Genomic DNA, 24,978 nt, shown 5'->3' with positions numbered 1-24,978 from the left:
CAGAAGCGAAATGAGAGAATTTTGTAAACGGCGAGACGCAGCCAGACTGGTCTACAACCGCATGTTATTGTACGCTGATGGAGGTGGTGTCATATGACATATGTTAATGTTGCTGCTGTCATACGGACGTTCACGTCCACTCGCTGTAGCCTACATATTTTGTGACCGATTTCCTGGAGCTTGACTACTCTTGATTTTGCCGGGCCGGTACTGGGAACGTGAATAATACTTTTTGGGGGCCGGCGACGAATCATGTCTCCATGACAGTCTCACGATCTTTACGCGGTTTGCTTGTTAATTATGTAAATGTGAGTCACAGTCTTTGATTGATTGGAGTATCAACTTCATAAACATAAACACACCTGATATACATGTATTTACTTTTGAAATTTGGCATCCGCGCGGCCAGGGTACCGAAATGTCGTCAGTGCAAATTTTACTTGGGTCGGTGCAATTGAAAATTGAAAATTTGAGAGCACATAACATTTTTTTTTATGTCAATGAGAAAATGGATACAACAGTTACAATGAAACTAACAAAACATTCAACTTCAATTGTGCATGCATGGGCCTACAGCAAATAAAATACCGATCGCCATTGCAACAAAAAAATCAACTTGACTCTCAATGGGCGCGGCCCCAATTATGAGGCCTATTACTTTATCAACATATCATGACGATACGTACGTGTAGGCCTATGATTGATGTACAGCAGTGCCTATCATGACTTTTGATCGGAGGACTATAAAGTTGAATGATGAAAATGAACTTGATGATGTGTATTCTTTCTCTTTCAATAATTGGTGTTTAACTTGAATAATGGAGTGGAACTTTCTTTAAAATGCAGATAAATATAAATAAAGAATAATGACATAAATAAAGCAGTCTTTCAACTGACGTTCATATTTACAGTAAGAACGGTCGGTGTCTTTCAATAAAAACCGAAGCTCTCAACGAAAAATAAAAAGAAATATAATATGTAAGGAGCTCAATCAAACGACGCAAAAAAAGCTATGAAAATAGCCTAGCCTTACGTACGTAAAGTGTAGTACATGTACATGTAATGTCACGTATGATAAAAGAGTAATCCAGACACCATGCATTGTGGCACTGCCAGGCACCAACGTCTTTTATGTCATTGGAACTCCAGCCCTTTCATCGCAAACCTTTCATTATTTATCACAACCTCTTTGTCTGGTGCCGCCTTGGCCGGCTACCCAATTTCTTTTGTCAGCGTTAATCTAGGGATTAGTGTAGCAACCCTTGCCTGTGCTCAATAGCCCGCATAAGCACGCAATGGCACACAGTTGCCCGCAACGGCACGCAACGGCACGCAACGGCACGCAGGGGCCTATGCAATGGACCGATCCAGTAAGCACCGCCCCATGGTGTTCTGACCAGTCACAGCCGTGATTTATGTCCGACGTGCGTGCACTAAAGTCCGACATGCGTGCACGCGCGTATGATGCGCGCGGAAGGAAAATGCAGCGTGGCATTGGAGAGGAGCACGTGTTAATTTGCCCACGTGCGCACTGGGCGGAGCTTACTGGATCGGTCCATTGCGGGCAGACCCGTGCAGCACGGGGTAGCACGCATGAGCACGCGTGCGCTCGCAGGCGCACGGGGGCGCACGCAAATCGGAATTAATCCACGGGGCCTTATGGGAAACGGGAGCCATAGGGGGCGTGACAATATTGTCCAATTCTGCCTATCATGACGTCAGCTGTAGGCCTACCATAGATATAGGGTCTGGGCGGAGGTGGTTTCATCATTTGTGCGCCTTTGCCTTCGATAGTAAAGTTGGATTCCGTTCTCGTCAATTTACCTTTTAAGTGTTGCATTGTTAGATTTGGATTCTGGGTGAGATTATGAGCATCGTTTGTTAAAGCCAGCCACAGGTACGTGTGAAGTACTGTACAGTGGAGGAGTTTATGTGTAGGTGAGTATAGCCATTCGTCTTTTTGTACATGAAATCATTTATGTGACAATTCATGTTATTATAGTAGGATTGCTGCTTACAGGTTCAGAAATGTGGAACAGCTTTTGAGTGCAGGTTACAATTTACAATTCACCAGTCGATTTGGTACCAGTTAACAGTCACTTCAGATGACATCATATAGCTGTATGCTGGTGGTATCCTTGTCGTGACTATAAGGTGTAAGTCTAAGGAAAAGCCCGTTTCTGTCTCATACGTAAAGCCATTTTTCTTAAATAAGGGGTCCTTATCAATATTATTATCGCAAAACATAGAATTTATTTTGGGTACTTTCCTTGCAGAAGCCCAAACAGTAGAATAACAAAAACCACTGAAATTCATGAATATCTCAAAGGGTAAAAGTTTGGTTGTGTATGGGACATGGCGTGCGCGAATTTTTGGACTTGCCCACAAATTGACAAAGGGTTTGCAGGTTTAAAGTGCGATCTTGTTTGGTACGAGATGTAATTTATGTGCACGCAGACAGGGAGTAATTGTTGCAGTATCCCATCTTCACTTTATTTACTTTACGGAAATTTAATACAGAAATTTAATACATGGCCGTAATGATGATCAGTCACAGCGTATTAACTGTTACCAGACCCACACATTTAGGACAAGGAAACGTTTTGTTTTAATAACTCATGGTATATTTACATGTACATGTAAACGTTTAGTGTTTGGACCCTGTATTGCCACGGAATGATTACTGTCCATGGTAAATAGCCTTTTATTTTTTATCCGCTCCGTTCACAATTCCCTCACCGGCAAAGGAAGTACAGTTGGGGGTGCGCGGCCACTGCGTGTACATAGAACAAATCCCCTGGTGTACGCGCGTCACACACAAGGAACGGTGCGCGTCAACCAGCGAAATGTACCTCCCATGGAACGTCGTTGCTAGGTAAAAGGGCGCCCTCTTTTGTTACCGCACGGAGCTCATTATTATTCAGTTGTATTGTTTGCTCACTTCATGTACGTAGGACTGCTAAAGATGTTGAAATTGTGTACATGGACATGACCGTTTTCACGAAGAGACAAAAGTCTGCCCGTTAAGTGAAGAGCATGTTTTGAGAAAATCGCATTTGAAGTTGGTCTCTTTTTGCATCGCGCATTTCCCTATTACTCGGTACTCTTTTTAATTAACCAATGTTACCACACGAAAGACCAGATGTTAAATCACTCAAAACTATTAAATTATTTCCAAAAAGAATTAATAAACATTGCTTAATTACCAAAGAAACACTTTTGTCTTTTCGTGAAAACGCTAAAACGTGTTTTGTCCTCCCCGCAGTCACTTTTCTCTCTTCGTGAAAACGGTACGCGCTGTACGCGCAGTGGCGTAGTGGGGTAAAATCACTGATCTCTATATAAAGACTGGATAGCTAATACAGAGCCGCACAATGTATAGCCTTTCACCAACGCCATCGTGGCTTAACTTGCCCGCATTCAAAGCGGCGAACGCGAAGCGACTGGAGATGGAGACCACACATGCGAGTGGCGAAGCCACGAGGGCCTTTTGCAACTTGTCGAGAAATTCTTATGTTTTTCTTTATAATCTCGATTTTTGCTACCCCAACAGGGTAGCAAAATTCCAACCAATCATCAGCCTTTTCGTGCGTGCTTGGCTTCCACCGCGTCGACGCGTCACGTCGGATGCTTGCACACAATTTAAAAACAAAAAATGCGAGTCTAGTTTTCCACGAGATCGTGACTGCGTAATTGTTATTACATTATCTTATTTTAACTTTACTTATAAAGGTATTTCAACAAATTATTTGAGGGTATGAACTTATTTTTCATCTGAACTTACAGTTATTTGTTCTTACGGCTTACTCACCCTTCTTTTAAAAATGGAAGCGACTAGGCAAAATCCGCGTTGTGATTGGTTAACCTTCAGCACGCTTCTTATTTGCATAAAAACTATGAATAATTCAACAAAATCAAGTTGCAAAAGGCCTCGTGGCTTTGCCACTCGTGCGTGCTGACTTAATCTTTGCTCCTGTCGCTTCGGGTCTTCGCAACTCCGCCGCTCTAAGCCATGAAGGCCTGGGCGAAAGGCTACACAATGTACGAATTTGACGCCATATTGGTGAGACCGGCTGGTGATCTACAAAGGACAAGTTGCCGTTTTTATAGACAGCATGATTTCTTTTGTAACGTCGCGGTTCACTTGACTTATATTTTGACCACCACCACTGACCAAGGTTAACTACAATTTTTCTAACGTCGTGGTTACTAAAATGCCGCAAATATAACTTTTTCGGCGTTTTGAAATAATAATCACTACGGAAATGTGTCCCTTTTAGAACATCATAATATGTGTACGTGACCAAAATGCGCGTCAACTGTTGATACAACGCGCGCGTATTTACGCGTAGAACGTTCGTATTATACACGGCCATCTTCGTGACACCGGGGGCGAATTGGTCAATATGCAAAGTCTACTGTGTGAATGTTGTATGCATATCCGCTATCCAGTCTTTATATAGAGATCAGTGGGTAAAATGCACTTTCGCTCTTCGTGAAAACGGTACGCGCAGTACGCGCAGTGGCGTTGTGCGGTAAAATCATATAGCTCTTGGGTAAAATGCACTTTCGCTCTTCGTGAAAACGGTCAAGTCGATCAAGGGCAGTGTTTTTCTCTACATTCGCGCATTATCCGTGTACACAACTAAAGTAGATGAGCAAACACGCATTATTTTGCAACTCAAAGCAATTTGGTTTCCACGTAAAAAATAATTATGGTCTTTTTGACAAATCATTAGTCTCTTATCCGGCCGTATAACAGATGCAGTAAGATTATATGACGTCATTTATTATGTGTTACTGCAGTAGCTATAGGGTGCTTTCTGGTTACTGCATGTTGAAAATTTCAGGTCAATGAGACTGGGTAATTTTTGTTTTCATCTGTACATTGTTTTCCATTCAAACTGTTCTCATTTATTTGTTTTGTTTCCACACATTTATGATCAAGTTACTACAAGAGGACCCTTCAGCTTAGTGATAGACTTTTCATTTTGTCTGATACCATGAACGCAAAATATTATCAAAATGAAATTTTCATTACAAAAAAAGTGACCGCACTGAATTGCCATTTTCATTTTTTTTGACTGTTTTTTTCCCTTTTTTTGGGGGGGGGGGGCTTTCGTGAAACAAAGGAAAATAAGTTCTGCGTGTAGCACTTTCAAAATCTAGGATATGAAAGCCCAATTCATCAGCTTTCTTTTAGTGCAAGAATAATAATCAAGTTATTCATGTAATGTTCACGTTATGGAATTGTAAACACAACAATCGTTTTAAACTTCAGTCCAGAAACCTTGATAAATGATAAAGGCCTATTTGGCTTGAATTCAAGCCAGTTCTAAATTAAATGGTTGTTGTATCCACTAATGATATCAGTATGGCAATGAACTGAAGAATGTAGTTTATTTCAATGAGAGGAAGGGAAGGAAAGGGATGCTAAAAGGGTTCATTTTTTACGGAAATGTCCATACGAGAGGAACACCTCTCGTCATGAGCAGGCCGCAATCGGCAAAGGAGAATAGATGTACAAATGTATTAAATCCATGTCTTAAGTGTACTGCTCTCTTTCCGTATTAAAATATTACAAGATTGAGGAGACGTGACATATGGCACCAAGGTGCGGCAGAACTAGGCCCCCCCCCATGCCAACAAAAGTGCCCCTCTCCGGGTCGTAAATGTGCCCATTCGAGATGAAAACAAAACTGCCCCTACGAAGTCATGAAAGCATAATCATGATTGCGCTTAAATATAGTCTCCTCTCATCTAATGAAAAATTGCCCCTTAAAAACACAATACCCCTCGCGTGAACCTACTCAAGATTTGCGAAACTTCTCGATATGGAACACTATCCTCGAAAGCACAAATACCCCTCTCGCAATGATAAAATTGTGCCACTCTCGAGATTTGAAATTGGCTATCAAAAACAAAAGTGCTCCTCTCCCAAAACTTATCGAGATGGAAAACTGCCCCTCGAAAGCACAATAAGTACCCTGCTCGCAACATTATTAAACTGTGCCCCTCTCAAGATGGAACACTGGACTGTAAAAAAACATAATAGTGCTCCTCACGCGAAAGAAAATGGTCACTGAACCGGCCATCAAAGCAACATTGCCCCTCTCACGATAAAAAAATGGTCCCTTTGCAGAGGCTTAGCTAGTCAAATTTAAGGATGGACCCAGAGAGGTAACTGCCGGGGTGTGCTGGTGGCCGAATGTCTCTTTCAAGTGAAAAAAAGGCAGGAAAAGGTTAGCACACTCTAAATTTGAGTAAGGAAATTAAAACGTAAAAAAAGTTTAACGCAAACATTTTAAAAAGTGTATTTTCTCTTCTTTTACACCAACGGAAGGTGCCTTTTTTTCTGAGGAAGTGCCGCCTTTTATTGATCAAAGCACTTGTGCAAGCTTCCCAAATGTCCTCCTGGCAATTGAAATCTTCACATAAGCATGCTGTTTTGACTAATTTTATTTTCTGAGTACTTCTCTTGATCGTTTTTGTATACATTGTTACAAGAAGTTTAATGATGAACAGAAACACTTTGAAATAATTTACATGTTTTCATTTAGAGTGCACTTATGAGACATAAAAAATGATCAAAGTAGCATGTTTTGGCGCCATATTATTATATTTTAAAGCCATATTTTCCATCGTTTCACGCACGCCTCCCCAAATAAGGTGCATTAAAAAAAAGGTAAATGGAAATCCAGTATTGTCACAAAAACTTCCTTTTGTTCTATTTCCGTTTATGGCAAAATGTACATTCCATCAGTAAGCTGAAGGGTCCTCTTGTAGTTACTTTGGTGGGAAAAAAAATTTGAAAGAAAAACTGTACGAATGTAAACAAAAAAAGTTACTCTCAGTCTAACTGTCTAAGTGACCTGATATGTTCAACACACAGTAACCTGAAAGCTCCCTTCAGCTACTGCAAAAACACACAATAAATATTGCATATCATCTTGCCGACCGACCTGCATCTGTTATTTAAAAAAATGCCGAGGAATACGAATAAGAACCCACGATTTGTCAAAAAAGAGACTATAATTGCAAAAACCAAAATCTTCTAAGTGGGAAAATAACGCGTGTTTGCTCATCAACCCATAGTTGTGTACACGGTTAATGCGCGAATGTAGAGAAAAACACTGCCCTATATCGACTTGACCGTTTTCACGAAGAGCGAAAGTGCATTTTGCCCTAGAGCTATATGGTTTTACCGCATAACGCCACTGCGCGTACTGCGCGTAAAGTTTTCACGAAGAGCGAAAGTGCATTTTACCCCACTACGCCACTGCGCGTACAGCGCGTACCGTTTTCACGAAGAGAGAAAAGTGACTGCGGGGAGGGCAAAACACATTTTAGCGTTTTCACGAAGAGAGAAAAGTGTGATTTCATTGATTTAAACTGATTTTGACAAAACAAAAGTTTGCCAGGATGTTCGTTGTTGTTCATTTATTCATTTAAGACCAAAAACAAAATTTTGAAAATATGAAGATTTCTGGCCACTTTTCTCTCTTCGTGAAAACGGTGACGAATGTATACATGACTTGTATTTACATGTATACAACCTATTTTTACCTGTATTTTACCTCTGGCTCTTTTTTCTAAGAATATATTTTTCATTTTTTAAATATTTTTTTCCTATTTTTGGGGGGTGGCTAAATACAACTGATTTTTTTAAAAATGTATTTTAAATATGAAAGACATATGTTTTTCTCTATTTTACCTGGGATGCTTTGACTGTGCATGCTTGTGCTCAGCCAAATACAGCTTGAAGGCACATGAATGTTACTCATAATAGTCCTGGAAAATCACTAACCATGTGGTGCACTTGTCACTCCATTAAAGTGATTTTAATGCATTTTAACCCCAGATACTTGCCCCCGTTGCACACATCTTTACTGCCCTTCACAAATGGCTCGCAGAATGCAACTGACAAAATTCAAACTTGCCACTCACTCAGGATGTTTCTTATCTGGTATGCAAATTAAGTGCTTGTCATTCCGATTGTGTTGTACTGAGCACATACTGTCCACAAAATAGGAAATAAATAGGCCATGGTTCTCACAACCGTGTCTTAGTGTCCAGAAAATGGCCAAAAAATAGTCCATGGACTCAATAAAAATTTCCAGGTCTCCAAAAAATAGTCAAAAAAATAGTTTGTATTTTTAAAAATTTGAAATAAAGTAGAGTGGCAACAAAAAAAACAGGGATAAAATAGTGCATCTGCGTCTACTTTTTTTGTCCTATTTTCTAGGAGAAAATAGCTTTTAAATGCATTTAAATTTGAACTTGAATTTGAACCAAACTGTTTTAATAACTCGATGGTATGTACATGTAGATGTTAAATGTTTTGACTCTGTGTTGTCACAGAAGGCTGTCCATGGTAAATATACTTTTATTTTTGTGGGGATCTGCATCTTTTAGCCCATACGTTGAACAGTTCAATTCGCCTTGTAGCATAGCAACGAGCAGTTTGTTTACTGCATACTTCATAGTGTTGCCGCGCCTGTAGGGAAAGTAGTTATTGTACCACTTTTTCCAATAATAATAGGTTACACACATTTGGGTAGGGATAACCATCCAGAATTGTTTTATAAATTATATTGAATCTTTTTTCCTAATATTGATTCGGTGACTTTAGTTAAGTAATGATTATCGCAGTCCTTCCTTTAAAGAAAATCCAGGAGAGCTATAAATCGCTCTCCTCAAATATTTGAGGAGAGCAAATCGCTCTCCTTAAAATCTACGGATAAACAGCGGAAAAACGACGGGTATACCATTGTTTTGTTTTATTTTGAATATAAGGATTTATTCAAGGGGCTGCATTATTATTAGTTTTTGCATAATAACATATGCTCAAGTTGCGTTACTTTTTTTCGTTTTTGTAACTGTAAGACAAAGTAAAATTTATTTTAAAAACCTAACTAAATGGAGATTAATAAAAGGTATGACTACTGCTTAGGCTTTCATTTTTTCAGTTGGTTCATCACTTGATTATACTTGGAAAATGGAGAGTTAATAAACGGCACATAAAGCAACTGAATATTTGCTTTGAGATTCGTTAAAATTATATGAAATTTTCAGCCTCAACTATTTCAATTGCTCTACGAAAGCTATACAAAAAGGGCCTCAAAATGACACAAACTTGCCTAAAGTTTTATCGAAAATATCTGCCGTCGATAATCTTAAAAATAATAGAAAATGCAGGTCAAGTATGCCATATACACAATGCTAGTCACGACGAGAAACTGGCTAACAACGTCTGAACTTCGCACTAGTACGAGCGTTTGTGATGCACTGTGTGCGGTGGGCCGGCAATGAGACTCGTTTTACGGTATAGGATTTCGGTGAAACACGCTGCATCGTTTCACTTCACATACCAGTAAAACTTCTTCGAAATAAATTCATGAACACGGGAAATACATACACAGACAAGAGAGATCAAGTTCTGTGAATAAGCTTGCAAAGATCGTCCTTCTCAATCGTTGTTTTCTTGGCATTTTTACGATGTCTATTCCGTCCGGCCTGCACGCAAAACACTGTACGGCAGTGCATTGCATGCACCGCGCGCGACTATTACATTGACTGATTACCGCATTTTCATCATGCCTTCATTGGGACTTAGTGCGCGGCGCAGCGGGAACCAATCATTGCTGCACTCGCACGTACGGGCCCACGTGTTTTCATGCAGCTCTATGCGATACAGCCTTGAGACTCCAGCCTGGTCTTGGTGACCAGGAGGAACTCTTGCCCACCCCTTGGTGTCCGGGTGAGTAGGATTTCAGTGTATGTCATATGTCTTTGCGACTACGGTGGCCCTGGAACGACATTTTAATATTGACCTTTTTAATATGAACCTTGTAACTTCTTAATATTGACGTTGTACCTTCGCAATATGCACGTTGCACGTAGCTTAATATCGCATTGTGGAAGTTGTTCCTTCTTAATGTGAATGTTCCAACTTGTTAATGATCACGTTTGCGATCTTGTCAATGTACACCATTGATCATGCTTGATGTCAACGTTGCACCTTGCTTCTTCGCAATATGAACCATGTACCTTCGCATTGTGAACGTTTGACCTTGAATCTTGTTAATATCATTGTTGAACCGTCTTTCTTAGCAATGTGAATCATGCATTCTAAAAAGTACGAAGTCCTTGCCAAGCCCTATAGTTAGATAAACAGTTATGATGGAGTTTCAATCTGACGGCTGTTTAATGTCACTTAACCCGGGCGTCTACCATGTAGTGATATTTATCATGACTCAAGGCTCGACTTGTAACGTGACGACACTAAAGTACGGTGGCCCTGGAACAACATTTTAATATTGACCTTTTTAATGTGAACCTTGTAACCTCTTAATATTGACGTTGTACCATCGCAATATGCACGTTGCACGCGGCTTAATATCGCATTTTGGAAGTTGTTCCTTCTTAATGTGAATGTTCCAACTTGTTAATATTCACGTTCGATCTTGTCAATCTACACCATTGATCATGCTTGATGTCAACGTTGCACCTTGCTTCTTCGCAATATGAACCATGTACCTTCGCATTGGCAACGTTTGACCTTGCATCTTGTTAATATCATTGTTGAACCGTCTTTCTTCGCAATGTGAATCATGCATTCTAAAAAGTACGAAGTCCTTGCCAAGCCCTATAGTTAGATAACCAGTTATGATGGAGTTTCAATCTGACGGCTGTTTAATGTCACTTAACCCGGGCGTCTACCTTGTAGTGATTTTTATCATGACTCAAGGCTCACTGTAGGCTCATCTTTTGTAATTCATGTTCAGGCTAACCATAACCCAAGGTTGGGCATACATGTAAAAACATGCATCCTGAAGCAATTAATTTGTCATTGTTTCAAATAACCCGATCTAATCATTTCAACTGTTTACTATACACACATTTATACCGGTTTGCCTTCTAAATGTAATGATTTCTTTCTTCCTGTACTTTCATCTTTGCCATATCCCAATAATTTTTGACTCGCCAACAGGGCTCCTTACCAAATAGTACGATGATCCCCGCTGTTTTGACGAGCATTTGGTTTTCGGGCTACTGCTAAGTCGAACCCTACATACCCCCTCCTCCCTGGATATCCGCGCCTGACCGCAAAATGAAGAATATTCGCAATTGGCTGACGACCAGTCATGAAATCCCCGATATCCCCGAAGTCATAAATATCAATGTATGCCCTTACTATTGTTGTCATGCTTTATAAGACGTGGATATTATTTCGTAACGGTACCACCGCATATAACTGATGTTCCTTTCAATTGCATCTTTAGATCATACTCTTATACTAATTAAATACGCGGATCTCTACGGAAATCTTTCGTAACTATGATTAAAAACACAAGGATGTAAAGTAACTTGAAGGATGTAAAGTATTATGATAAAAGCCTTCTTAACGTGATCACAGAACACTGTTTTGCAGTATTGTAATTGACGGAGAGTATACCGTCAAGAAATTAATTAGTCTCATGATTTGAACACATCTTTTCTAGTGAAACAGGGCTCATTAGCGCATGTAACATGAATTATAAAAGATATGTGAAATAAATCAGAGAGCCATCAAACAACACGTACGGCACATGACAAGAGTACGAATGAATTTGATGGAAATACCTTTGTTTTCCACCCGAACAGGTATCTTATCCTTTTAGTCCTATTTTAAACCTCTTCAGCATCATAAATATGTCCAAAGAGTAAAGAAATTGCACAATTAATGAAAGACATATTAAAATAAATGTTTCTGAAAGGGAATATACAACATTTGCAAACATCGAAAAATAAAACTACCAAGTTTTTACGAAATACCTTACTACGATGTTGGTAAATGACAGTCTAAAGCATCCTGTAAAACTATGGCACCTGGTGTCGAGTCATTTTCAAGAAAATGGTATTTTTGTATACATTTCCAACGGTGGTCGGCCAACCACCGTTGGAAAAGCTAACTATTTTTCAACTACTGCTCCAAATTTACATATTTTTTTCAGTCCAAATGTTGTTTGCTATTGGTTACATGTTCATGAACGGGTTCAGGCCAGCTAGACTGGTTCCCTTATCTTACAATTTTCCGAGATCTATAATTGATCCATTTTATCTTTAGTGGAGTCAGGGAACCACACTACATAATTTGCATTTTCTCAGCAACGCAATGTACTGTTTTTATGACTTTTTCAGTAAACAAGAGAAAAAACTCAGCTTTTATCTCATATCCAAAACTTAAAAATTCATAGATCGGTTTTTAAAAAAAAGGACAAATGTTTCAGGGTTGCATTTGTTTGGGTCACCTGTATATAGTAAGCAATCATAGACACCGATATTTTGCCATCGGGAGACGAATATATCTTTAATTTCAAAAATGTATGTTTTGGTTTACATCTTTACCGGTTTTCTTTTTCTATGTATAGCCATCCATGCAACATTTTCTGGAAAGAAATGTAATCTACACCGTATAGATTACCTTTCTTTCCAGAAAATGTTCCAATTCTAGTCTAACCCCATCCTTTTATTCAACCACATCATATTAGGTTACACATCCCCATCTGTAGTTAGTCAGGTTTCGAGGAAGAGGCCAACATCGAAAGCGAAAAGACAAACCATTTCCGGAAATATTTCCGAGTAAATACCTAGGATCAATGCAGGCTTTAATTGACACCGCGGGGCACAGGTGGCTTCGGTCAGTTATTTAATTGTTTATTCAGTGCATACACCCGCAACATACTCGAGCTTGTCTAGGGGCTGGACGTTTTTATGGTTGAATGCGCGTTTACCCGCAGTTTTTACACCACTGTACGAAAGTGTCTAAGCGTTAAATTGGTATAGCGCCCTCTCGTGATTATGAATCTAGAAAAATTCCAACGTGATTCCAATTTTAGTCACATTTGTCCTGAAATCATTCCGATAAACCTCGCAATTATTCCTTCAATCAAACGTAAAATCCCAGGTTAACCCACATTTTCCTAATCATCTGTATGCCGTCCATCAGCGGCCCTGCGTAGAAGCTAAAAGTGAGTAGATTTATAGATGATTTTAAGGGATATTTTGTGGGGGGTTTTGTAATGGATAAATAACGTGGGTTTCATACATGTTGTTTTATGGGTACATGTACGTACATTTTATTGATCTTTTTACTAAGGATTATGCCCTCATATTTAATCATTATTGCTGGTTAATTTAGTGTAATTTGGGGCTTATAATAGCTTATCTAATCCCTCAGTTTGTTAGATAGTTTAGTTGATACTTGGGGAAATTATTACATGAATCTTAGTTCATTTTCAGTAGTTCATTTTCAGTTCATTAATGTAGGTTCCAATATTTATTATTGTATTAATTTGGTTTTCTTGTAGAACCACGGCCTACCACACGGCTTACACAACCTCCATTGCAGTTCACGGCTCCCATTCCACAGCTTAAAGTCTTCATCAGTGAATTAACCTAATCAGCTCGGCTACTATCTTCATCATTGTAATTTGAGAACAATCAGTAATTAAAGGAGAGCAAATCAACCAATCATAGACTCGTCACCAGTCTCCTGTCCTGCCCTTTCTTTCATGGTCCTTCGAACTGGATCCTCTACACCAGCGACCTGCGGATTTTACTACAATGTCTGAACACCATGCCGATGATGTTCTGGCCGAGGAGAACCGTGATGAGTCTGTTGCCTCAAAGCACTCTGGCAGCCAACGCACTAATAGCTCATCAAGTTCCCGTAACTCACACCTATCCGGTCTTAGTGATAAGGATGCAGCTAAGATGCGAACACTCAGAAGAAGAATTCGTCTTAACGAGCTGGAGTGCCAACTCCAGGAAGATCAGACCGCTGATGAGCAACTTCGTAAACTTGATGAGCAGGCCCGCTCTGCTCGACTTAAAGCTGAAGAAGTGGAGCGACAGGCATTGCGAGAGCGTGAGGCCCTCATCTCCAAATTATCCCGTCAATGCAGAGTGCGGATTGCTCGTCAAGAACTCTTGGAGGCTGAAGCCATCAGTGCCATGTTGAATAATGAATCATCATCATCACCATCACCATCACATCCTTTAATGGGTACAGACGATCAGTCACCCCCACAGAGTGCATCCTCAACTCCACAACCAGACATGGAGCAAACATCCACAAGTGTTTCATCCTCTTTTTGTCATGGTAATCCAAGTGCTCCACTTGTGACATCTCACCCAGACATTCAGCAAGCACCCCCATGTGTTTCCTCCTCTGTCTGTCATCCGACTCCATCTGGTGCTCCATCCTCGACCTCACCACCGAACATTCAGCAAACACTACCCTGTGTTTCGACCTCTGCTTGTCATGGTGCCCCAGTGAGTGCGACCTTCTCCGCATCAGTGGTAACCAGTGATGTCACTCCAAGACAAGGCATTCCCACTCCAGGGACTTGTCCTCCGCACTTGCCATACCCAATGGCTTCTGTACCCTCCTTAACGGTGTCATCAGCACCAACCGTTATGGATCTCCTTGTTGCATCATCACATGGGATCCCCAAACCTACCCTGCCAAAGTTTTCTGATGGGAAGGAGAAAGAATTCGCCCTCCTCAAGCTGGCTTTGGTGAACCTCATTGATGTGCATCCCCATCTTTCCGAACAGTATCAGTTCCAAATACTGATCGACAGACTTGGTGGCCGAGCATTAAAGCTTGCCAAGTCATTCCTGTACGCCAGTCAACCGTACACCCAGGCCCTCCAAGCCCTCACTGGCAAGAATGGACAACCCAGACAACTTGTGCAGAGTGAAATTGGAGCCATCATGTCCACTCCTTCAATCAAGTATGGAGATACAGATGCATTTGATGACTTTTCTCTTGATGTTCTGTCACTCGTTGGAATGCTCCAAGCCTTGGAGGGCGCGGAGGGAGTTGAACTTCGATGTGGATCACATGTCGATCGTCTGCTGGGAAAACTGGCCCCCTCTCACCGAAACAGTTTCATTGAGCATTGCCTGAAGAAGGGCATACTGGAACCGAACTGCAGCAAGACATACACCTTGCCCCAGTTTGCAGAGTGGCTTCGCACAAAGTCACAGTCCCAGAGCTTCGCTAGTAGAGCTGTATCAAGTCACAACTCGGCAGGCTCTAAACCAACCCACCAACAAAGCCAGCACCGAGCCCCGAAGAAGGAGGTTTCCACAACTGTGTTCATGGCCTCACCGAACACAAAGGACAAACCCAAGTTCAAGCCTAAACCATACTGTCCCTACTGCGACAACAAGGAGCACTTCCTCGGTGGCTGCCCAGAGATCAAGAAGTTGAGCACCGACCAGATCATCCAATGGATCAAAGACAAGGGACGTTGTTGGAAATGTGGGCGAACCCATAAGCCAGAGGACTGCACATTGAAAAAACCTTGTCATACCTGCAAGGAAATCCACCTCACTGTACTACATGATGCCGCCAAGAAGGCAACCAGTCATGTGTATAGGCTCCAGACGTCCAACCAAGCAGTCTTCGTGGACAAACCAACTCGCCCCCACAACGTCATGCTCAAGATTCTCCCAGTTACCCTCCATGGTCCAGGGGGATCCATCGACACATATGCCATACTGGATGACGGTTCTGAAAGAACCATGCTACTCCAGTCAGCAGCTGCTAGACTCAAGCTTCATGGCAACCCAGAGACTATGTTGCTCAGGACTGTTCGTGAAGACATTGTTGAATGTCAAGGCCAGTCTTGTACCTTCCAGATGTCAGCTAGAGACAAACCTGAAGTGATGTACACTGTAACTGGAGCCTTCTCGGCCAGTAACTTGTGCCTATTCCAGTACACATATCCTGTTGAAGATCTGCAACACCGCTACTCCCATCTCCGTCACCTTCAGTTGCCCGTAATCAATAATGCTTCTCCACAGGTCCTCATTGGATCTGATCAGGCGGATCTCATCGTGGCAAGACATCCAATCAAATCTGGCAAACGTGGAGCTCCAGTTGCCATCAACACTAAGCTGGGTTGGACCCTCCAGGGACCTGCTGGGAACCAGAAGCAGCTGAAAGAACAGAAGGTTTTCAAAACTTCTCTGTTTCCACAAACTACCGACATCATGCAGCACGTGGAGAGGTTGTGGCAGGCTGATGTGCTACCGTACCTGAATGACAAGCAAGCTACCCGTTCTAAGCATGATCAACAGGCAGTTCAGATGCTTGAGGCCACAACTCAACGCGTTCAAGTCAACGGGATATGGCACTACGCCACTCCGCTCCTGAGGCAAGGGGACGAGATGAAATTCCATGCCCCGAAAGAGGCAGTGCTACCGACTCTGAAGGGGACCGAGAAGAGACTCGACAAATACCCACAGCTTGCTCAGAAACACAACGAGCTAATCGCCAAGTTGGTCGATGCGGGTCACGTGAGGATCTTGCCAAAGGATGAAGCAGACAAGTCCGAAGAATCCTGGTTCATCCCACACCATACCGTATACCACAACGGAAAGTATCGACTAGTATTCAACTGCTCCTTCCGGTACAACAACCAGATCCTTAATGAGCACCTCCTGCCAGGGCCAACACTTGGTGCATCACTCATAGGTGTACTACTCCGCTTCAGACAACACACAGTAGCAATCTCAGGAGACATCAAAGCGATGTTTCATCAAGTACGCCTCCTACCAGAAGACCGATGCCTCTTCCGATTCCTGTGGCGCAACTTACAAGTCGACAAAGAGCCAGACGTCTACGAATGGCAGGTGCTTCCCTTTGGCTCGACTTGTAGTCCCTGCTGTGCTACCTATGCTCTGAGAAAGCACGCCTTTGACCATGAGAAGGACTATCCAGAAGTTGCAAAGGCAGTCGACAAGTCCTTCTACGTTGACAACTGCTTGCAGAGTCTACCAGTCGAGACAGATGCCAAAGCCCTTGTCCAGAAGATGCGAAACCTGCTTTCTGACGGTGGGTCTGAAATACGACAGTGGGCCAGCAACGTTCCTGCTGTAGTAGAAGATCTCCCACCAGATGCCCGTTCTGATGGCTGTGAGCTGTGGTTAACCTTCGGGGAGACCAATTCCACTGAAGCCACACTTGGAATGTTGTGGGAATGCAGTTCAGATGCCCTGCTGTACCGCCACAGACCCATCAGCTATGACTGCCTCAACATGAGGAATATGTATAAGATCCTTGCGAGCCAGTACGACCCTATAGGGTACCTAACCCCATTTACAGCCTGAGCGAGAGTCATTGTCCAAGACCTGTGGAAGACGAAGCGCAACTGGGATGATCCACTTGAGCCGGGTGATATCAGAGACCAGTGGCAAGCCTGGGAGAGTGAACTTCCCCACCTGACTGGAGTGAAGCTTAACAGATGCTACACACCACCAAATGCCAAGACAGAGGCTGCCCATCGCCAACTTCACATTTTCTGTGATGCATCAGAGAGAGTTTACGGAGCTGTGGCTTACATCCGAACAGAAGATGAAGATCACAACGCCCATGTTAGCGTCATCATGGCCAGGTCCCGTGTTGGCCCCAAACGGCAACTCTCAATGCCTCGTCTAGAGCTCTCCGCAGCCTTAGCCGGTGCCCAATTAGCGGATCTTGTCTAGAAAGAGTTGACTCTCCCTCTTGATGAAGTCATCCTGTGGAGTGACTCGACTACTGTGCTCACCTGGCTGCAATCAGAATCCTGCCGGTATAAAGTGTTCGTTGGCACCCGTGTCGCAGAAATACAGACCCTGACCGATGTTGACAAGTGGCGGTATGTCGACACCAAGAACAACCCCGCAGATGACCTTACGAGAGGCAAAACCCTGGTTGACCTCAGCCAAGCCAACAGATGGAGAGATGGTCCTTCCTTCCTCCGGTTGTCTCCCGACACATGGCCAGCTCACCCGTCTACACAGACAGAAGACCCATCTGAGTTCAAGAAGTCAACCTCCTGTGGTGCTGTGGTCGTCATTCAGCCCAACTTACCTGATCCATCCGAACATGACACCTGGAGTGACCTTGTTGCAGCTACCATGCAGCATCTTCATGGGGCGGCCGACGATGCTGATCCTACCAAGTTGGTTGAACAACGGGTAGAAGCCGAGATGTTTCTTTATCAGCGTGCTCAACAAGATTCCTTCCCAGAGGAGATTACTTGCATCCAAGCAGGCAAAGAGCTCCCATATGGTAGCAGACTCCTGCAGCTTGCTCCAGAGTATGACGAATCTTGCGGCTTCATCCGAGTGGGAGGACGTCTTCGTCGTACCCAAGATCTACCCAAAGACACCAAGCATCCCATCGTGATTAATCCAGCTCATCCCATAACAAAGCTTATCATCCGTGACTACGATGAGAAGTTGCTCCACTACGGACCCGAGCGCATCCTGGCAGAGATCTGACGTAAGTTTTGGATACTACGCGGAAGAGAAGCAATCCGAAAGCATCAACGCCAGTGCTTCGAATGCCAGAAGTGGAGAGCTAGCCCTCAATTTCCGAAGATGGGAGATTTGCCTCCAGCACGCCTCCGCCTCTTCAAGCCTCCTTTCTACTCAACAGGGGTAGATTGTTTTGGTCCAATGACGTGCAAGATCGGGAGAAGGAGCGAGAAGCGTTGGGGGATCATATTTAAATGTATGACCACCAGGGCCATTCACCTTGACCTACTAGACAGCCTCGATACTGACGCGTTCTTGATGGCCTTTAGACGGTTCATCTCCAGAAGAGGGAAACCATTTGAGATCCTGTGCGACTGTGGCACTAATTTCAAAGGAGGTGATAATGAGCTATGGGACGCCTTTGCTGCCATGGATCCCATCTTACAGCAGGAGCTTGCCAAGCACCAGGTCAAGTTTGTGTTTAACCCTCCGAAGGCTCCACACTTTGGAGGAACCTGGGAACGGGAGATCAAGTCTGTGAAAGATGGCCTGAGAGTTGCCCTGAATGAGCAGTCCGTCCCTGAGTCGGTACTTCGCACCGTGCTCATTGAAGTCGAGGGAATCTTAAATTCCAAGCCTCTGGGGTATGTCTCATCTAATGTTGCAGATCCCGATCCAGTTACTCCAAACCTTCTGCTGATGGGGCGGCATGATGCGACTCTCCCTCAGGTTATCTATCCTGCAAGGGATTTACTTGGCAGACGACGCTGGCAGCATAGTCAGGTCCTCACTGATCACTTTTGGTCCGGGTTCGTCAAATCCTACTTGCCGACTCTCCAGGAGCGCCAGAAGTAGCATACAGACCGTCCGAACCTGACCACCAATGATGTTGTTATGATTGTCGACCCAGCACTCAGCAGAGCTCAGTGGCCCATCGGAAGAGTTGCAGAGACCTTTCCGGGTTCCGACGGTCGTGTCCGCACTGCTAGCGTGAGCGTTCAAGGTAAAACCTACACTCGCCCAGTGGCACGACTGATCAGGCTTCCGTAGGTCAGTGACGACAACCTACCCGATGGTGAACCCGACAACACCTAAACTGTTACCTTGTATCATTACTCTTGTGATTCTTAGGGACACTTTCAGATTTAGTAAATTTTATGCTCAAATTTAGGGGCGGCTGTACGAAAGTGTCTAAGCGTTAAATTGGTATAGCGCCCTCTCGTGATTATGAATCTAGAAAAATTCCAATGTGATTCCAATTTTAGTCACATTTGTCCTGAAATCATTCCGATAAACCTCGCAATTATTCCTTCAATCAAACGTAAAATCCCAGGTTAACCCAAATTTTCCTATTCATCTGTATGCCGTCCATCAGCGGCCCTGCGTTGAAGCTAAAAGTGAGTAGATTTATAGATGATTTTAAGGGATATTTTGTGGGGGGTTTTGTAATGGATAAATAACGTGGGTTTCATCACATGTTGTTTTATGGGTACATGTACGTACATTTTATTGATCTTTTTACTAAGGATTATGCCCTCATATTTAATCATTATTGCTGGTTAATTTAGTGTAATTTGGGGCTTATAATAGCTTATCTAATCCCTCAGTTTGTTAGATAGTTTAGTTGATACTTGGGGAAATTATTACATGAATCTTAGTCCATTTTCAGGTGTTTTTCATGTCACCTCATTAATGTAGGTTCCAATATTTATTATTGTATTAATTTGGTTTTCTTGTAGAACCACGGCCTACCACACGGCTTACACAACCTCCATTGCAGTTCACGGCTCCCATTCCACAGCTTAAAGTCTTCATCAGTGAATTAACCTAATCAGCTCAGATACCATCTTCATCATTGTAATTTGAGAACAATCAGTAATTAAAGGAGAGCAAATCAACCAATCATAGACTCGTCACCAGTCTCCTGTCCTGCCCTTTCTTTCAACCACAGTGTGCCCGGCAGACGTCCATTTCCTTACATTGGTATGCATGTGGAACATTGCTGCATACATGAAAATTGGTTAACTTTCCAGCTAGGCTGACCCCCCCTGGCTCCCGCTCTATAACCCGCCACCGCGAGAGAGCGCCGCATCACGACCGCACCGTTGCGTTGAGCGCGAATCACGTGTTGCCGGGGCACCCTATACGAATTTGTTTGCTTGGAGTTCATGCATACATGACTGATCGTCAGCCAATTGCGAATATTCTTCATGTTGCGGTCAGGCGCAGATATCTGGGGGGGGGGGGTATGTAGGGTTTGACTTAGCAGTAGCCCGAAAACCAAATGCTCGTCAAAACAGCGGGGATCCTCATACTATTTGGTAAGGAGCCCTGTTGGCATGTCAAAAATTATTGGGATATGGCAAAGATGAAAGTACAGGAAGACAGAAATCAGTACATTCAGAAAGCAAACCGGTATAAATTTGTGTATAGTAAACGGTTGAAATGATTAGATCGGGATATTTGAAACAATGGCAAATTTGCTTTAGGATGCATGTTTTTACATGTATGCCCAACCTTGGGTTATGGTTAGCCTGAACATAAATTATAAAAGATGAGTGGAATAAAACAGAGAGCCTTGAGTCATGATAAAAATCACTACAAGGTAGACGCCCGGGTTAAGTGACATTAAACAGCCGTCAGATTGAAACTCCATCATAACTGGTTATTGGCAAGGACTTCGTACTTTTTAGAATGCATGATTCACATTGCGAAGGAGGACGGTTCAACAATGATATTAACAAGATGCAAGGTCAAACGTTCACAATGCGAAGGTACATGGTTCATATTGCGAAGAAGCAAGGTGCAACGTTGACATCAAGCATGATCAATGGTGTACATTGACAAGATCGCGAACGTGATCATTAACAAGTTGGAACATTCACATTAAGAAGGAACAACTTCCACAATGCGATATTAAGCTACGTGCAACGTGCATATTGCGAAGGTACAACGTCAATATTAAGAAGTTACAAGGTTCACATTAAAAAGGTCAATATTAAAATGTCGTTCCAGGGCCACCGTAAGGATGAGAGTTCTCTACGTAATACCACCCAAAATTTTGACCAGATTTTTGTTACGTTTTACCTCATTACAAAAGCTTATTTCACACCTACATTTTCCATATTTCCAATATCTGAATTGGTGTGCTGAGGTAACAATCGGATTTGCCTGATGTATCGATACATGGTCCTCATATGGAAATACATGTACACATAACTGAGATTGTAAAGATTGAAGATTGGTCATACTTCTGTCGATTGTAAGATACGTACTTACATCGTCGATACATCACGCAAATCAAATGCACGTAAGTAAGTAGTATTAACATCAAAATGTGCAGTGTCCCTACGCTAATATCTCAGTATAAAAAATCTCACCTTTACTCAGCTGGTTATATCATGATGGTCGGCGATGTTGGTCGATGTAGGACAAAAGCTAATGAAGAACGCAATGCCATATTGGAGCTCGGACGGAAAAAAATCTAGTGCGCGCGCGCGGCGCGCTGAACTCACTATCCAATCAAAATGCTCAGTCGCCTAATACATTACTGCGCATGCGTCTATGCAGGAAAGCTCACAACACTTTTAAAATGAAAAGTCACATCTTGAAGTTGGTTACCTTTAGCATTACTAAGAGTTGGAATAACCTTTTGCAACATTTGAAATGTTGTTTTGGTAGTAACACTTCGAAAATGTTAACATTCATCACTTCAGTTTTTAGAGTGTAGGGAGATGGGGGTGGGTCATCAAAATTGATATATTACATCACAAACATCACAGCAGACTGTAGCTTGACTTTCTTTCGAGATTTGCCCTCTTTAGCTTGATCCATGATTTTTTAGTCGTCACTAAGAATCAGCTCAATTCGTAACTGAACTGCCCGCGAGCGAGCATGTGCGTGTGTTTTGCACAGCTGTAGCTGTCAACCGCCATATGAAGTTACCTCGCGCGACTGACATGACAAAATGTATAGTCTTTTACCATCATTTTACAAAACCGGATTTTAGCAGCGGTGTTTATTATTTCCATTCTCCATTTTTCTTCTTCCCCCTGTGTGACACCCCCCCCCCGTAGCGACGCCCGTGAGTAGGCGCTCTCAATAATTAAAATGCTTACTTCTGTCTCCCAAAATTCGAAAAGGGGTTGGGGTGAGGGAGTCCTCAATGAGGGGGGGGGGGGGGGCTCCCCCATTACGCCACTTTAAAATGAAATTCGGCAGGGTAAAAATGGAATTGACTTTTCGGTATCTATTAGGGCAATCTGTTCTTGAAATATGCAACAGTTTTGAGGAGAGTAACCACTCGGTATTTTAATGACGAAGATTACAACAGTATCGATGACAACAATGACGCTCTTAAATTTACCATTTTATATTTTTTTGAATTGAAATGAAGCAAGGATCCTTGCCCAGACAAAGAGTAGGATTTCGCTCAGGTGTCGGAAATACATGCCTTTCAATATATGTTCATGCATTTTGTTTTTTAATTAGTTGACATATTTCCCGAAGGTAGATTTTGGTTGAATGTTTGGGAGATAGCTGGAGTGCCAATTAACACATTGCCAGCAGAATATGCCTGTTAACTAAATGTCAGGGTCCTCGTCAATTCTTACTGGACTATAAAACCGGGCCCACTTGAAACGTATGGCAGTACAGGAAAAAAAGTGCAAAAAGAGCAGAATTTATAATCCTTTAAATTTGTGACCGATTCTTTAGATATTGTATTTTTTTTTTTATATCTCCAGTAGGCGTCGCCCGACTGGTCCGTCTTTTGTATTTTTACAAGTACAGCATAAGGCAGTGTATTTAGTGCCTCGTTCAACAATGCAGACCAGGAGGAGATGTCATCAAGAATGGCGCATTTTCTTACTGATCATTCTGGCGAATGGTATATTGTGCGATGGTAAGTTCACGTTGATTTAATTCGTCAACGACGTTTTTCTTCCTTTAGTAGAATATTTACCGAAGACCCACGATCAAGGCTCACCATCACCAACTTTGACCTCATTAATTGCAGCCTCAGGCCACGAAAACATTGCCGCGCCACTTCTGTCCGCTCCAGCGTCACTGATGCATCGTTTGTAGATAGTCCAACATCTACGATGTTATCTCGGTTGGAGACTACTCGATCACGGATGTCTACAAGCCTCCTTTCTATGTTACCTTACCCAGCCATTTATGTGGGCGACTTCAATAGCCATCACGCCATCTGGTGATACAATAGAAATGACAGGAAATCAAATGTGTCACGGAATGGTCCAACCACGCACACACCCACCTACGGTGCTGGACATGAACAACACGGGTCTATCAGATCGGTTTGCTGGGTAACGCAGCACTCTCCAGACCTCTGTTGGGTCTCCTCGAAGGACGGATGTCTCCTTCCAGCCAAATGCCCTTCCTGGGTTTCCACGCGTCCAACACAGACCCATCGTACGTATGTGCAATCGACATCGGAATCTGACTGCCCATCATCAAATCCGTCCAGAAACCAAGATGGAACGTCCGAAAAGCCAACTGGACAAGCTTCACCAGTGACCTGGAGTGAAGCATTTTCCCCCAGAACATTTTAATCAACAAAGCCTATGACCGCTTCACCCGGGCTATAGCAAAAGCTGCGAAACGTCATATTCCCCACGGCTTCAGACCGACCTATACACCTTGCCTCAATATGATGAAGAATGCCGACAACATCTGACGGAGTACAGTACGTAGATACCGAAAACGCTGAGATCTCCGATAACTCATTCAGACCCTCAATGATGCCAGACGTAGTTGCTGGGCATGGGAAGAAACAACAAGCAGTGTAGACTTCACACATTATACAGCCGCAAAAGCTGTAAACTCTTATGCTAACTCGGTGTGGGACAACAGCCAATCCCAACCTCCAGCAGATCCAGCGTCCACTCAAGAGAGAAAGAAATCAAGAAACAGGTCCATCATACATGAAAAACAGCTTAAACTCGTATGACCTAGTCTCCCTCATCCTTCACATCACTCGAAGTCACTAGCGCAGTTAGGAATTTGGAAACAGGTAAGGCCGCTGGGTACGACCAGATGTATATAGGGCCTACCCAGAATTCATCAAGAACTTGGGACACCAAGTCATCAACTTGCTAACCAAATTCCTCACCCGGGTGATCTATGACAAATAGATTCCCAACACGTGGATAACAGCGAATGTCATTGCCATACCTAAGCCTGGGAAAGACCCGAAGCTAGCAGCCAGTTAATACAGACTGATCTATCTCCTCTGCATCTGCTACAAGCTCCTTGAAACAGTGATCCTCAACCACATCGCTCCACTAATTCTTGTCGATGTTTTTCTCTCCCCTGATCAAGCAGGATTCAGGAGCGGCCACAGCACGGCAGATTAGGTGCTGGCACTTACTACATATAATTATAAAGAGCGACTACCAACCAAAACTGAAAATCGTTGCGATCTTTTTAGACCTCACCGCAACATACGATATGTGGCACAATGGGCCTGCGCACCAAAATGTCCGTCTCACTTGCTGTCTCCCTGGACATGTCAGATAATCGAAGTCCTCCATGCAAACAGGCGATTCGGGGTGCACATTGGCGATAAAAACCTGCTCATAAAGACACCAGAACAACGGACTCCCATGTAAGGATCGATACAGTACTGATCGCCGAGCCTACTGTTCGACTTCTGAC

The 24,978-nt window shown here is 42.9% G+C and overlaps 1 protein-coding gene across 1 annotated transcript; it reads left to right on the top strand.

Annotated features, from left to right (window-relative positions):
* The first annotated feature begins 13,608 nt into the window (after nt 1-13,608).
* Nucleotides 13,609-17,169, top strand: LOC119725000. Its single transcript, XM_038196366.1, has one exon. It carries the CDS (start codon nt 13,609-13,611, stop codon nt 17,167-17,169), a length of 3,561 nt encoding a protein of 1,186 aa, XP_038052294.1.
* The last annotated feature ends 7,809 nt before the right edge of the window (nt 17,170-24,978 follow it).

Source organism: Patiria miniata, unplaced genomic scaffold (assembly GCF_015706575.1).
Source record: "Patiria miniata isolate m_02_andy unplaced genomic scaffold, ASM1570657v1 HiC_scaffold_18, whole genome shotgun sequence".
NCBI lineage: Eukaryota > Metazoa > Echinodermata > Asteroidea > Valvatida > Asterinidae > Patiria > Patiria miniata.
The sequence above is the reverse complement of the archived record's forward strand: the minus strand, read 5'-3'. Positions and strand labels throughout refer to the sequence as shown.